Here is a 16621-nt window from a genome sequence, read left to right as displayed (position 1 = left end):
TTTACTTATTTCTGATATATAAATTGATATAAAACAATTATTTGCTCAAAATTTTGTAATATTTTGACATATTACATACCACTTCATTTGAATATTTTCATATATATGAAGCACATTTCATATATATAATTATATTATATTAAATTTCATAGTTAATTTCTGTTTGGAAAAGTATTTCTTCTTACATATTTATGTTTTGATTTTTAAATTTAATAAATATGTTTTATTTTTAATACTATTTTTTTATTAAAAAAAATCTTATAATTAATAATTATTAATATTTAGAAAGCAATATTAAAATGTAATATTTTAATAATTAAAGAAAATTTTTTAAACATAATATATTGAAATTAATATTGAATTTTTCCTTTTTTTAATAAAAAAAAAAATAAGTAAAATTTAATATAAAAAGTTTTCTGTTTATTTACATATATATTTTAAACATATTGTATTATTTTCTGAAGTTGTAATACGGATTTAAAATTTTAAAATGTTATAAAATGAATTATTAATTTTGGAATAGAATGTAATTTGCAAATTTTTAAAAAAATTTAATTCTAATTTTTAACGTTATGAAAATTGATAAAATTGATATAATAATTTAAGAAAATACACAATATAAAATTTTCATGTGTCAATACATAGATTAATAAAGAATTAATTTTAAATAATGTTTATAGAATATTGAACTTAATATTTACTAGATACTCATTAAATATTTTATCATTGCAAAAATCTTAAACATTTATACAATGTTATATTAATACTATTAGTAATATAAATGTTATATATAGTATTTTAAAGAGATTATAATGTACATGTAACATAAATATTACTAATATCAAACATAATTATAGAAAGGTTTTGATAAAATGAATAATACTAACAATGAGGTTCAATTTACTATCAAATTAACAAAATATAATATAAATTTTTCATTTGTCATACATAATGTAAACGAGCATTTAGAAATTATTTGGAATTTAGTTTAATATGCATAATCTACAGGTCAAAAATTTGAAAAAAAATTATTTTTAAGAATACGGTACAAAAATGTGATAAATAAAAAGTTGGTAATTTTATACAATATCAAATCAATAATGATTTAATAGCGCAAAATTATAAGTTATACATAAAACAAAGACAGAAATTTACAATATGTAATACAAAATGGTCACAGGAAAAAATAAAAATATGAAACTATCATAGTATTCATACTTCTAATACACACTTACATGAAATAATGTTTTGTAAATGTACACTAATTGTGATTAAGTATATCAATCCTATTTTCCTTAATTGTAGGTCACATTGCAAACTCTTACTAGATTAACAAAGATTCTGGACGTTATAATTCTTAAGCAGGAAGCCTCTAACTTTCTTATATTTAAAGGATGAAAACATTAAAATAATTCACACCATTCATTGTACCGTACTATTAAATTTCATTAAATCATCTAATATAATTCAATGATAATTAAAGTCTTGATTTCTATTTGATTACAATGTTATGAATCATGGAAATAAAAGGAAGAAGATAAATAATCTGATAGATATCAGCGCATACGATAAGTATTAGTCTCATGTACTTGGCACAACTCTCCTTTGAAGTCCAATTCAATGCTGAAATCCAAATCTCTGTAGTTCCTTGCATTGGGCTTCATTGAAAATACACCATATATTTCTTCTCCTTTCTTAACAGTCATATATTCATCAAAGTAGAATACAGTTTGTTTCCAATGAGTATACTGTACTTCTGGTGCTGTACTGAAGCCGATACGTTTGTGGCACTTGGTGAATTCGATGTTAAAGAATGTGACTAATGCTTGCACATAGTCATTTCTACGAACTTGTAGCGTAAATGGTGACGAAAATTCTAAATCAGCCTTAGTTACTGTGTATAAATCAACTTCTTTAATGAGGCATGCATTTGTAACAACTTGTTTTGGGTCCACAACATCCACTAGAGGTTCACTAATTGCTACTTTTCTTATACTACTCATATCAAATCCATATACATCATCCCACCAGTTTATTTTTTCATCTTTATATTGTCTATCTTCAATGCCACAAATAAATAAAGTTGCTTTATCAGGAAATAACATTCCATCTTCACGAAGCCATTTATCTCTAGCAAAAAGCACTGTATCTAACATTGATTCATAAAATAAACAATAACCCATCCATTCAGAAATAATTATGTCAACTTTTTCAATGCCATCAGGTAGCGAGACCTCTTCAACTTTGCCTTTAAGTATTGTTATGACATTTGACAGTTGATTTGCTTCCACAATTTTTTCTGCATATTCAACAATATTAGAACACTCAATACCAATAACTCTGGCTGCTCCAGCTTTAGCAGCAAACATTGAAAGTATACCAGTTCCACAGCCGATATCAAGAACAGTTTTTCCTTTGAAAAGGTGCTTATTGTGATACATAGAATTACGATAAGTCACTGTACGCACTTCATCCTTCAGCATTTCTTCATGAATTCCATAATGTGCATATGAGTCAAAATAATAATCTCGAGATGTCATATCATCCACAGATATAGATTCCCTACAAGATGATGGTGTTGCATCTTTATTTAATGCAGTATTTTCTGTAACTTCCATAGATTCCATTTTTGACACCTATAATAATACAAAAACAAAAATTATTAATGACAAAATATAATATATATTATATTTTATATCATTAATAATTATTATATATATATATAATTATAAATATATATATATTATATATATAATTATAAATATATATATTATATATATAATTATAAATATATATATTATATATATATAATTATAAATATATATATTATATATATATAATTAATCTAAAAGAACATAAAATATTTTAATTATATTGATATTATTAGATTTATTAGATGAAAATATAACATTGTATTAAAAAAATATATTTCTATAATAATTAAACATATTAATTAAATTATTATTCATTTTATAAAAAATATTATAACTAATTAGGATTTATACATATTTAAGAAAAAATTTTTCAAACACGTGATATGAATTCATTATCTTAAATTAAAATATATAAATGTTTTTTTCATTTAATATAATAAAAATTATTATTATGTATGTCTAATAAAAATTATTATTAAATATTAATTACAATGTTGTTCATCAGTAACAGAAAACTTAAAGACTTCACAACGATGAAGTCGTTAAATATACTCGTTTTTGTCGACACCAGACGTACACGTGCCCGCCAAAACGAATGGCGTCTATTTAAGATCGAATGATCAAACGAGATTCTTTACACGCACACATATTTCTATATTATCATATGAAAAGTACAAGCACATACAAAGGAAACGTAATCTAAGTTTCTTGTAATAATATTGACAAATAATTTCAAATGATTAAAAATTATTCTTAAAAATATGTGTAGGAAACTTAAAGAAATAAGTTCGAGCTAATCAATTTGTCTTTAAGATACTTAGCTATAGTGAAAACTATAATGACAAACGACATTCAAACATTTTCTTCTTTTAAAAGTTTATGAAATATCGCTCATTGCTCGTAATGATATTAATATATCAAAAATGTTGTTAAGATTTTTTCTCTTTACTTTCATGAAAATATTGAGCTAAAACTTACTGAATTCTCTGCTGTGCACATGCCACTCTGGTTGATTTCTACCGGCACTTCATTACTCGACGCCATTTTGTTCCGCGTCACAGCAGACGACCACAGACAGGAACGTAACATGAAGGCACATGGCAAAATCTAAATATGATTCTGTCAACAAATATTTAAACAGTGATTATTGAAAATAATCGAATTTACTCGTTGATTTATTTTATAGATTTTATAATGATATTTAATTGAAACTTATGTTTCAGGTTAATTAATATTTTATTTAGATATAATTATCTTTGCTTATAAATAAGTAAAAGAATAACTAGCCTAATGTTAAGATTACGTATATATATTTATAAATTTATAGATATTTTTCAAAACAATCTTCATTAACCTTTATTTTTTATTCTTATTATAATTATATTAAAATTCTTGGAATAATATATATTAACCTATAAACATATATTCAATTAAAGAAATTAACTGAATGTTCAAGTATATATATATATATATATTTTAAAGATTAAAATTAGCATTATTTATTTTAATGAATATATATTACATTTTACATTTAAAAATAATAAAAATATTTGTGATGTATATTTTAGAAATTGTAATATATTTTATACATACTAATATATTTAAATTATAAATTCTTTATTCGTTTCTCATATTCGAATCATATCAATCTTTATATGACATAGAAATTATATAATGCTTCGCACAATACATCATATAATTATTATTTTAAAAAAATATCGATTTCAAAACATTGTTTTGTTTTAAAAACAAATATTTATACTTTTGATAATCCACATGATACATACACATTAAATTTAATAATAAAAATACACCAATTTTGTTGAGAATATTGAGAATACAAGATTACTTTTATCCAAATATTCTTAAAAGAAATGATGGAACGACCCAAAATCATGATGTTATGAACACATTGATACATCCCTGTCGTATGCGCAGTGCGGTCTTTCTATTATTTCAATTTTTATCTTAAATAGATATTCATTTATTTTTAAACCTTATTGAAAAATCTTAACTTATTAACATAATAATATAGCCATTAAAATTATTAATAATTTATCAATAAAATAATATTTTTAATTTCGTATCTTTGGTCAGTTGTTTTCAGAGAGTGCAAAGACATCATCCAATAGGAGTCGAGTGGCTAGCTGACAAGTTGCGTCGGGGTGGAAATGGGCAGGGAACAGGAGCTTGTACGCATTCGAGCCGAGAAGTGTTGGTTTCACGAAAGGGGTCAGGTTCCATGTCTACGTGATTTTTCCTGTGTTATTACTTTCAATAATATAATGTAAATTTCGATTTTAATGTCACACATCCCAGTGTCTTAAGATTATTTATATGGAGATCGTGGAGCGCTAGAAGATGCTGGTAAGGAAACAGGCGGGAGCAAAGTTGACGTAGAAACAAGTGCGCAAAGATTGTATAGTTGAGTTCTTTTTTCTGCCGTGCGTACCGAGAAAGTAAAATCCGTGCTTTTGTTATGTAGTTACAACGCTTTCGCAGGTCATTTACTTCGGACGAATGTCTCACCTAAAGTACCTTCGAGGTTACAACTATTACCTGATGTCTGAGAAATCGACAGGCTGTCACGAACGTAGTGGACTCCGTTTTGAAAACGTGGTTAAGATATCAAAGTATGAGTTTTATTTCAACGAAATATCTTCGTGCGAAAGTTCTTGTTTATCGTAGGACAATTTCGATTTAAAAATAATTTGTACCTGCGAGGCATGACCGCCTACATAAACAATAGCTCATCATACAAGACAGTTAATGTTTTTAAATCAATTTTGATACTTTTATTTTTCGGTTATCGTTAATAATAATAGAAATGTAATTTAAAACGAAATTAGATGTTAATGGTATATTTAGATGAAAAATTAATAATAATTATCTAAAATTTCATTGATATTATTTATTATTATTATAATTTTTTATTAAAGCTGTATAACAAAATATTAAAATTTTAGATATTTCTTATTATTTTATTATAGTTAGAGAATGAATGTATAATAAAATATTTATAAAAGTATGTCATGAAAAATTATACATAAAAAAAACTATAAATCTTAAATATAGATATATCTTCTGTTACAGGGAGACGATCCACCGTACCTATCAGTGGGTACGGAGGTTAGTGCTAAATACAAGGGTGCCTTCTGTGAAGCAAAAATTCGAAAAGTAGTAAGATCAGTAAAATGCAGAGTGACTTATAAACAAGGTTTGGGTACAGCAACAGTAGCTGATGATCAGATAAAAGGAACTTTAAGAGTAGGTGCAGCTGTTGAAGCTAAACATGGAGATAGAAAAGAATATGTGGAAGCTACTATTACTAAAATTCAAGACTGCAGTCAATATACTGTAGTTTTTGATGATGGAGATATTACAACATTAAGAAGAACTGCACTTTGTCTAAAAAGTGGACGACATTTTGCAGAAAGCGAAACTTTGGACCAACTTCCTTTGACACATCCAGAGCATTTTGGCAATCCAGTAATTGGAGGTAGAAGAGGACGGCGCTCTAGACAAGCACAGTGAGTACAGTGAAATAATTCAATATAATTTTGTAATATAATTTGAATTAATATTTATCAAAGAATTGTTGTTAAAGAGATGAAAGTAGTGATGATGAAGATAGCCCTCCACGAGGAACTCGTGATTCAGGTTCTAGTGGAACTGGAAAAGAAGGAATGGAAACAGAACCTGAAATTGGACGAGTTGTATGTGTGGAACTTGGGGACAAAAAAAAGAAAGATAATTGGTTTCCTGGATTGGTAGTTGCACCTACTGCTCAAGATACAGTGAGAATTAGAGTAAGAGATGACTATCTTGTGCGCTCATTTAAGGATGCACGATAGTAAGTTTAAATTGTGTTTATGTGTAAACAAGTTTTGTGGAAAATATGAATACATAAATATTATACATACATATGAAATTATTCATATATTATATTCATATATTTATGATAAGTTTAATAAAATAATATTAATATGTTAAATTTTTTTTTTTCATTAAAATATTTTTTATTTAGAACTACAGATATTTAATAATTTTTCTAAAATATAATATCAGATATATAAAATTTATTTAATTTATTTTTCATTAAAAATATATTTATTAAAAGTTAATTTTTACAATATTTATTTTTATAATATTACACTGTTTATTTAAATATTTCTTTTTATATTACTATGATATTTTTTGCATATTCAGTTATACAGTTCCGAAGAAAGAAGCCACTGAATTTACAAAAGAACTTGTCAACAAAGTTGAAAATAGCACATTGAAGGTTGCAGTAGAAAAGGCATTGCTATTTTTAGAAAAGAATGAATTACCTCCTCATTGGGATAGAGATTCTCTTTTTGGGCATTCTGTATCAAGTGGAAACAGTGATTCAGATGGAGAACTTGATTCTGATGTAAGATTTTTTTTTTCTAGTTATAATTTATTGTTTTCACATATTATATAAACTTTATTTATTTTGCAGAGTTCTGATGATGAACCACGTGAAGAAAAAGATCATTTTGTAGCACAATTATATAAATTTATGGATGATCGAGGAACACCTATTAACAATTGCCCAATGATTGGTTCTGAAGATATAGATTTATATAGATTATTTCGTGCCGTTTATAAATTAGGAGGTTACAATCGTGTAACAAATCAAAATCAATGGAAATTGATAACACGTCGCCTGAGTTTTACAATGCAAAATTCACCATCTACGCACAATTTGGTTAAACAGGCCTATAAAAAATTCTTACACTCTTTTGAAGATTTTTATAGAAAATTAGGTTGTACTATGGTAAATCATCCAAGAGGTACTATGCGTAAACAACGTCCTGGAAGAAGTTTGATTAGAGATAAGGACAGAAATACACCTGTACCTCCTCAAGTATCAGTTGCTAAAAATGAAAAAGAAGAAGAAGATAAAAAAATTATGGAAGAGGAAAAAAAGGAAAAGAAAGAAGCTAAGAAAGAATCGATAAAGGAAGAAGAAATTGTTAAAATAAAAAAGAAGGATGAATTTGAGGAAAGTGGTAGTGGACAAGAAAGTGATGTAAATATTGAGGGTGAAGCTGAATCGTCCTCCAGTGAAAAATCTCAAAAAATTTCAACATCATTATCATTACCAAATAGAGGTAAATCTAAAAATAAAGAAGACTCAAAGAAAAAAGTAATAGAAAAAAAGAAAAATGAATTTAAAAGACAAGAAAAAAAAGATGATAAAATAAAAGAAGAAGATGCTACTAAAACAAGATCAAAATCTAAGGACGATAATATAAAAGGTAAAACGCCTTCTGAAAATAGAGAAACACGAACTCCATCAAGAGAATCAGAAAGAAAAACTTTATCTAAACAAAGACGATTAATAGATGAAGATTTAAAAAGACGAGGAAGAAAACGAAAAGAATATGAAGTAGAAAAATCACGTACAGATGAACAGTTAACGGATTCAGCTCCTTGTTACAAAGGGCCTGTAGAATTAGGAGATAGATTGAAAGTTTATTATGGACCTACTCATGAATCTAAAGTTACTTATGAAGCAAAGATTATTGACATGGAGAAAGATGGTACAGAACCAATGTATTTAGTACATTATACTGGATGGAATACAAGATATGATGAATGGATTAAACCATCAAGAATAGCACAGAATTTTACACAAGCTCAAGGAAGAGTAAAACGAATTAAAGCTACTTCAAGACCTCAAACTCCTAGTACGAATTTATCAAATAATATAAATAAATCATCAAAAATGATTTCTAATGCTAATTCAAATACATCTCAAAATCGACGTCGAGCACAAAGTGTTGCACCTACATCAATTATTTCATCTTCAACAAAAGAAGTCAAAAGAGAAGATAAAGATAAAGAAATATCTCAACCAGTTAGATCTACAACTCCATTGTCTGTTATAAGTTCTAGCTCTAGAACTAAAAGTCCAGCAACACCAGCGAATAATCGTCAGACACGAACAAGAAATAATGATATATCCAATATAGAACATCGAAGACGAACTAGAAGAACTTCTGGACATGCAGATATAGTTCCATCGGAAACTGAAGAAAGTGAAACATATGATTCAGATACTACAGAATCTGAACAAATAAGAACTAAATCTAAGACTACGGAGGAAAGAAAACGTAGAGAAGCAAGATATAGAGTAGAAGATAGAATAAAACCTGAGGAAACTAGCGAGGGTGAAGAAGATAAAGATAATTTGGAAGAACCGCGTAGAGGTAGACGTTTAAGAAGAACAATTAGTAAATCGCAAGGTATAAAATCTGAACCAGATAGTGACGAAGAACAACCAAAAGGTCGAGATTTTGATTTAAATCAAATACGATCTGAATTAAAAGGTTTTGATAAAGCAGTGAAATTAGAACTTGTTAGAGTTGAACCAGATCCAGAAGATGAAATAAAAATAGAAGAAAAAGAGAATGTTGTTTTAGTTTCACCAAAATCGGAAAAAAATTTAGAATCATCAAAATTAGAAACAATGTCTGAATCTAAAATAATAGATAATACAGAAGATATATATGAATTTAAAGAACCAGAACCATTTGAATTTGAAGTACGAAATAAACGAGATACGAGTGGAGAAAAAGATAAAATAAAAAAGAGAGTATTTGAGGATGAGCCAAAAAGTCCTAAGAAAAAACAAAAAATAGTATCACCAGTTATAAAAGAAGCTAAATCAGAAATAGATATTGATTCACGAAAAAAAGTGAAAAAATTGTTTAGTAAAAGAGTTGATGATATTACAGATTTAACTTCTCATAAATTACAATCCACATCATTAACAACATGTGAAGAAGCATTTGATAAACTTTGTGAGTCACCACCATTTAATCAAGTAAAATCTATACCTATCATTGAGGAAACAAATAAAATAAGTAATGGTATAGATCTTTTATTTAGTGATTTACCTGGAGATGATGATGCTACCCATGATGATTCAGAAGATCGTTTAATAATATCAGAAGCAGAAGTTTCAGAAGCAGAACAAGAAAACTTATTTACATATCAACAAGAAATGTTCTCTTCTAATGATGCAAATGATTCAATAGAATTAAATAAAGAAGATTCAAATTTACAAATTGAATCAATAAGAGAAGATACAACATTAGCAATTTCAAATAAATCTGATATTCTTGTTGAACCAAAGGAAATGATTAAATCTCCATTACATACACAATCTCCAGAATTAAAATCATTGGAATCAAAATTATTAGATATAACACCTGTTTCATCTCCAATTGTAACAATTCCAGCACCAATTAGTGCAAGATTACCAGCTACATCTACAATAGAAGAAAAACTTTCAGCTGCAATGGCTTTTCGTAATAAAACTAAAGATATCAAAAAAGAAGAAGAAATTACCGAAGTTGTATGGAAATCTTCAAAAGAAATTTGTAAAAAGTTAGATATTGCAATTATACAAAAAAATAAAGAAGATCAACATGGATCTAAAATTGAAAGTGAAAATAAAAAACAAGAAGATGAAGATATTATAATTAATAATGAAAATCAATGTAAAGAAATAATGTGTGTGGTAATTAAACAAGAAGAGGAGGAACTTCAACAATTTAAACTAAAAAAAGAAATAGAAATAAAAAAATTTGTTGAAACTAAAATAGAACATAAAAAAATACAAGAAGAAGAAGAATGGAAATGTATAGAAAATGATAAATCTAAAAAAATAGAAGATGAATTTAAAGAGCATGATTTTAACAAAGAAAAAGAAAAAGAAAAGCATAAAAAAATAATTAGTCAAGATGTGGTAGATTCTGCAGATAGTAGTGATTCTGAACAGAGACTAATAATTGATAATGAGGAATCACAAGATGTAAAAACTTCATCAAATTTTGATATTAAATTAAGAGCAGAATTAGATAGACTTCAAGATACACAAGAAAGATATTCACAATTACAAACACAAAAACCTATGCAATCATTGAAACACCAACAACAAGAATGTGAATTTAAAAGTGAAATTAAAGAAATATCTATTACAAAAACAGATGAAGAAGGAGAGACAATTAATTCTTTGCTTTGTGAAGAAGAAATACCAGGTTCACCAGCACCTATTACTGAAAATATAGAACAAATAAATGCTGGTCCATCTTGTTCACCTCCAAAAGTTGAAACTACAGAAAGTAATATAGTACTAATGGAAATGCCATTTGCAAGTGCACCTACATCTGGTCAAAGTACAACCAGCAGTACTGTTGCTACTCTTAGTATGGCATTGCCAAAAACTGTAGAAACATCTGTTCCAGTTTCTTTATCTATACAACAAAATCCTACTCTTGGTGTGAGGCAACAATCTCATCATCAACATTTACCTGCACTAATGTCTGCACAGAGAAGAGAAAGCAATGAAGCAGCACCTGTAATGGATAATACTCCTCCAACTACACCTGATTCAAGTATTTCCAATATTTCTGGATCTCCAAGAGAAGAAAGAATAGGTGGTTCATCACCAACTTCGGAGGATAATATGAAACATAATCGTGATAGTTCTGAAGCAGATAATGATAGCGGTGGTAAAGGTCCAGGATTTAGTGAAGATGATACATTGCCAAATGTTGAAGGAAATTCTGCAGATAGGATATTAAAACCACCAGCAAAACGTTCTATTGAAGAAACACAATCTCCTAAAAAACGTAAAAGAAATAGAAAACATTCAGAATGTGATAAAAACACTACTAAAAAAACAGGAAGACATAGTAATAGACATGGTAGACATGGTGGTGGAAGTGATAGCGATGATACGAGTGAAGGTTCTAATTTATGCGGAGTTAATTCAACTTCAACAAATCATACGAATATAAGTAGTGTTCCCGATCTAAGTAATTATTCATCGAGATCACCTCGACCTACAAAATATAATTTTTATGTGGAATTAGGTAAAAAATTAAATAGTTTCTATCTTAATTTTATTCCATTAACTATAAAAAAATTTATTAATTTTTTTTTTCATATTATAGATCCTGAATTGGATGGTAGTCAAAGGATAGCTGTATTGCAGCAAAAATTAGCTGAATTACGTAAAACATATAATGCTGTGAAAGTTGAACTTGCCGCTATTGAAAGACGCAGAAAAAAGTTAAGAAGGAGAGAACGAGAAGGTAAAAATTTTATATATATAATTTTTTAAATTATTAGTCTTTTTTAAAATAAAATATATAAAAATTTTTATATAAAATTTCTTTTATACATAAAAAATGTATTTAATTTGGTTCTAGCCATAAAGGCAGCTAAAGCAGAAATGCAACAGGCTTGTTCGTGATGAGCTGCCTTCAAATATCCTAATTTATTTAATCTGCGTTAAAGAAACTTTTATACAACATATAAATAATAGAATAGAATCACTATATGGACATCCTGCAATTACAGCAGATTTCATGACAATTTTTATCTACCTAATATTATTTAGGTAATTTTTTCTCTATTAATATAAATTGTAGATATAGATATAAGATTTAGTAAAGAAAGAACACTTACCAGAATGAAAAAATATATTCATATGTGCTTTGTGTTGTACATTGTTTTGTCAAGATCATAATGTGACAGTTAAAAATTTTTATCCTTTAATTTGTCATTTCACCTGCTCAGATGCAAAGTACAAATTATCGAACTTGATGATCATTTCATCGTTCATTCTTGTTTTCTAAGAAAAGGCTGAGAAAAATGTTACCGATAGTGTGTTATTGTAAAGACATCTTGGGAACAAATAATTGTCATAAGCCGTCTGTCATTTTTGTTTCGAATATAGTTTTTAGCACCATTGGCAGTTGAGCTGTTTTCAAGACGATAAAAAGATGTCAACAACCATCGCATTCTAGGATAGAAAATTTTGTATATATTAGAATATAGTAATGTTATAGTGATTCACAATATATATATAATTAGAATTTTAGCACTCTTATGATCGAAATTTTTTATTTAAAGAATAAAATGTTGCAATTTAATATAATTTTTAAAGTAAAAAAAAATGATCATATTCAAAGCAATGTACGTAAACAATTTATGAATGGATGATTGTACATTGATATGCATGTGAAATATAGCACAATTTTAATTTCTAAAAGAAATTACTTTAATTTATGTAAATAATTTACACAAATAAAATATCATATTATAGTTATTCTCAAATATAAAATATTAAGATTTATTGTAATTAATATTCGTATTTCAAATTAAATTTCTTGACAAAAGGCATAAAATTGGATTTTTATGCAATTGTCATGAATGCAGCTCAACAACATTTATCAATTTACAGCCTTTTTGCATTATATTCGAAAAATTGCTGCCATTGTGCTTTAATCATTAAATAGGTATTAGACGTTCATCGTCATATATATCGTAATTGGTCAAAGATGCATTTATATTTCTATTTGAGCGTTAAAGTACCTCAGGTACTAAATTAAAAGAAAATGAAAAATTAAAGTTAAGAAACAAGTTGCAGAAAACAAAATCAAATAATTCCCCTGAGTGGAATTAAATTTGTACGAAGACATGTTGGCTGAGAAAAGAAAAAATGAAATTTTATATAGATATATATATATTATATATTTTTTATAAAAAAATCAGTCGCGGACATGCTTTATGATATCAGACAACATGATCATACATTGGGGGAAAAATGAAAGAAAATTAGGAGTTGGGCTCCATAAATCTTTGTACATATTTTACATGGTGTGTGTTAAAGACACTCATAAGTCAGGTTTTAGTAGTTTATCGCACACAGGTATAGCTACGTATATTATTGTATAATGGTTTCAGAAATCTTGCAGTAGCACATGCTAAATATTTGTTTTAAGAAGTCAAGATGATGTGTATCGACACTCAATCAAATAATAAACAGAATGTATTTTAACTTCGCGTTAAAAAGAAAAAAAACAGAGAATGTCTTATTTATATTTCACTGTTTATTATTAGATGATCTCATCAGAAATATATAAAAAATTTTATTTTCAAGTTTTCATTATTCAAAATAACAATAAAAGATTTAAATATAAAAGTATTTTAATATATTGTATAACTCAATTTAATAAACTACAAAATAATTAACAGCAAGATTGCAAACAATAATATTCAAACATTAATATTAATGATATTTTTTCTTTTTGATTATTGTTATAAATAAATTTGTTATATAAGATATTACTTAAATATTATATATATTTTAACATCATTAATTAAACTTCATAATTTAAACTAGATATATGAAGTATACATTTTTGTCAAAATAATACCATTTTTAGATATAATATTTGAAATATAATATTATTTAAATGGATCTCTATTTATTAATTTAAAAAAATAACAAATGAATTATCCTATATAAATCGTGAATACATGTGTCTACTATTTCATTATGATCCATCATTATCTTTATTATTTGTACTTTACATATTTAGGCAATAATTTTTGTAAAAAAATATTATATAGATATTGGATATTGATTTCAGGATATTGATTAAATATATAAATAAACTATTATGTACATATATTGATCACAGATACATAGCTTTATATTGTCTTTTCTTATGTAATAGTGATAACATATTGAGTAAAACAAATAATATTAAAATATTTAAGAACATATAACAAATGACGAATTATTTGAGTGACGAACGCATCCTTATCTTCTAAAAACAAATTTTCTCTTTGTAAATCATGAATTACATGTGAAATAATACATATAGTAAGCACAATGTAGATTGTGTCGCCAACCAATAATATTGTTCTACGTAACATTTAATTGTGTTAGCGAATATTGTTAAGAAATAAATCCTATCTTAACAAATTATAGTAATATCATTTATCCTTGTATTATTTTTAAAATGATTTTTGGTTTTTTAAAATATAAAATACTGTAATTAATTAAAATTTTTATTTTGAAAATTATTTTGAAAATTATTATAAATTATTCATTATATTGCAACTTAGAAGTAAACATTCAAATTTTGTTAAACTCTGCATAATAATATATATTAGTATAATGTAATTATGCAAATATTCTTATTATTATAGTTTTATACATATATTTTATATATAAAACTATTAATATTTAATAACAAATGAAACATGATTACTTTATGTATAATATTGACAATTTTGTGTATCTAATATATAATGCTAGTAAACATCTATCAATAAAATGATTTCTTATTTTTTAATTAATTTTTAATTATATATAATGTGACATTATTTAATATTTTAATAAATTTGACATAGCTATCTATCTTTGTACCAGCAGTATAAATTTGTTAAAGAAGCAATATACTATCTGACATTATTAAAAAATGATTACAAATTTGTTATATATATATATATATATATATATAATAAAAACTATACAAAATACATAACATAAAATATTAATTGAAAAATTTGAACATTAATATTCAAATAAGCTAAAGATATTTATATATATATATACCTAATTTTAATTTTATTCATTATAATAAAAAAAAAATTTTAATTTTTTGAAAAAGTGATGAAATATAAAGAAATAATTATTATATATATTTCATAATATTAATAAAAGTATTAATAAAAAATTATAATTTGTGTAAAAAATAAAAAGTTTATACAATAAATGAATAATTTTAAGAAAAAATTTTGTATAAAATCATTAAAGACAAGTAAATTAAGTAAATAATTTTATGGATTGCTGAATGAATTGATTAATTGTATATACCTTTTTCTTTAACAATATTATGTTCCTAGTAATAAATTATTCAAATAACAATACAAATAAGATACAGAAAATGTTTAATAATATTGAGCGTAAAGATATGCTTTTAATTCTATATGTCAACATGGAGGTGAACTAGATGTTGGCGCAGTATCAACAGTTTGTGTTGAAGTTGATGCAACTGTTGATGATTTTGTTAACCTTCGTTTAGCTAATAAAAATTGTCCCATTAATTCATGATGAGCTTCTAGTCGTTCGATACAATGTAGACAAGCTGTTTTAGGTAATGGGTCATTCATGTTTACCTATATGACAAAAATATAAAAATTATATATTTATTTCTAAATTTTTAAATTAAATTTATTTATTAATATATTATATAATATTATTATTATATACTAATATTATTTATATATTTGCACATATATATTTTAAAAAATTAGAAATTTTCTTTATATATAAAAGTTCTTAAAATATATAATAAACCAGATATATATATGTATAATATGTATAAATAAATAAATAATATAATAAATAACTCAAATTAACTTCTGATAAATTAATATAACTATAATAATTATATTTAAAAAAACTTAATAAATTTATAATAAAATGAACTTTTTTTATTATGATGTGCAGTTTTTAATCTTTAAATTATTATATTTGATTCAATATTGTCAAATATGGTTAAAAATTTTATATAAAAAAAATTAAAAATATAACTTAAACAAGCTGAAATCTTATTCAGCCATATATAAAATGTTATACAAGATATAAAAATTTTATTAACAATATTATTAACAATATATAAATATTGATAAAAATGATTTAAAAAAATATAAAAGTACATAATTATTTTACCGTAATTGGGAGATAAGCATTTATTTTTTCAGCAAGTTTCATTCTTTCACCCTCTTCACCGTATATATGGATCACGAAACGGTTCATTTTGCTGCAAAGTCTACATATAAAACCCGTGATCACAGCTTTATCTGTGCTACCCATTTCAATTATTTACTAAAATTTATTTCTTTATATATGATACTTATCGACACCCTATAACCCGACACAAGTCAATAACTTCACACAAAAATTACTATTCTATAAATCGCACAAGATGTTATGCTTCTTTCGAGATTGTTTATCATAGTTCTGAATAACTGGCGCTACAAGCACTGTATTTCTACTATACCATATCAAAATTTTATATAGAAAATTGCTTACTCTTCCTTGATATTATAAATTGAATATATAA

General features: G+C 25.4%; 3 protein-coding genes across 5 annotated transcripts; 1 reads left to right on the top strand and 2 right to left on the bottom strand.

Moving 5' to 3' along the window:
- Positions 1–934: 934 nt before the first annotated feature.
- Positions 935–4538, bottom strand: LOC122715339 (protein arginine N-methyltransferase 1). 3 transcript variants are annotated; one of them, XM_043937454.1, is made up of 3 exons: positions 4442–4538; positions 3633–3773; positions 935–2636 (listed from the first exon to the last, which is right to left on the bottom strand). In XM_043937454.1, exons 2-3 carry the CDS (start codon positions 3741–3743, stop codon positions 1557–1559), a joined length of 1191 nt encoding a protein of 396 aa, XP_043793389.1. In that variant the 5' UTR covers positions 3744–3773; positions 4442–4538; the 3' UTR covers positions 935–1556. The 3 variants fall into 3 exon arrangements, with proteins under 3 accessions (XP_043793389.1, XP_043793390.1, XP_043793391.1); XM_043937455.1 differs by lacking the exon at positions 4442–4538 and adding an exon at positions 4248–4327; XM_043937456.1 differs by lacking the exons at positions 3633–3773; positions 4442–4538 and adding an exon at positions 3145–3266.
- A 287-nt stretch (positions 4539–4825) lies between these two features.
- LOC122715005 (AT-rich interactive domain-containing protein 4B) lies at positions 4826–13635 on the top strand. Its single transcript, XM_043936861.1, has 7 exons — positions 4826–5021; positions 5748–6184; positions 6262–6507; positions 6864–7068; positions 7138–11566; positions 11648–11788; positions 11906–13635. The coding sequence occupies exons 1-7, from the start codon at positions 5016–5018 to the stop codon at positions 11947–11949; spliced, it is 5508 nt and encodes a 1835-aa protein (XP_043792796.1). The 5' UTR covers positions 4826–5015; the 3' UTR covers positions 11950–13635.
- Positions 13636–15361: 1726 nt separating this feature from the next.
- On the bottom strand, positions 15362–16511 carry LOC122715106. Its single transcript, XM_043937032.1, has 2 exons — positions 16228–16511; positions 15362–15671 (listed from the first exon to the last, which is right to left on the bottom strand). Exons 1-2 carry the CDS (start codon positions 16369–16371, stop codon positions 15486–15488), a joined length of 330 nt encoding a protein of 109 aa, XP_043792967.1. The 5' UTR covers positions 16372–16511; the 3' UTR covers positions 15362–15485.
- Positions 16512–16621: the final 110 nt, after the last annotated feature.

This window comes from Apis laboriosa, unplaced genomic scaffold, assembly GCF_014066325.1.
Source record: "Apis laboriosa isolate Shangri-la unplaced genomic scaffold, ASM1406632v1 scaffold34_cov151, whole genome shotgun sequence".
In the NCBI taxonomy this organism is placed as follows: Eukaryota; Metazoa; Arthropoda; class Insecta; order Hymenoptera; family Apidae; genus Apis; species Apis laboriosa.
The sequence above is the reverse complement of the archived record's forward strand: the minus strand, read 5'-3'. Positions and strand labels throughout refer to the sequence as shown.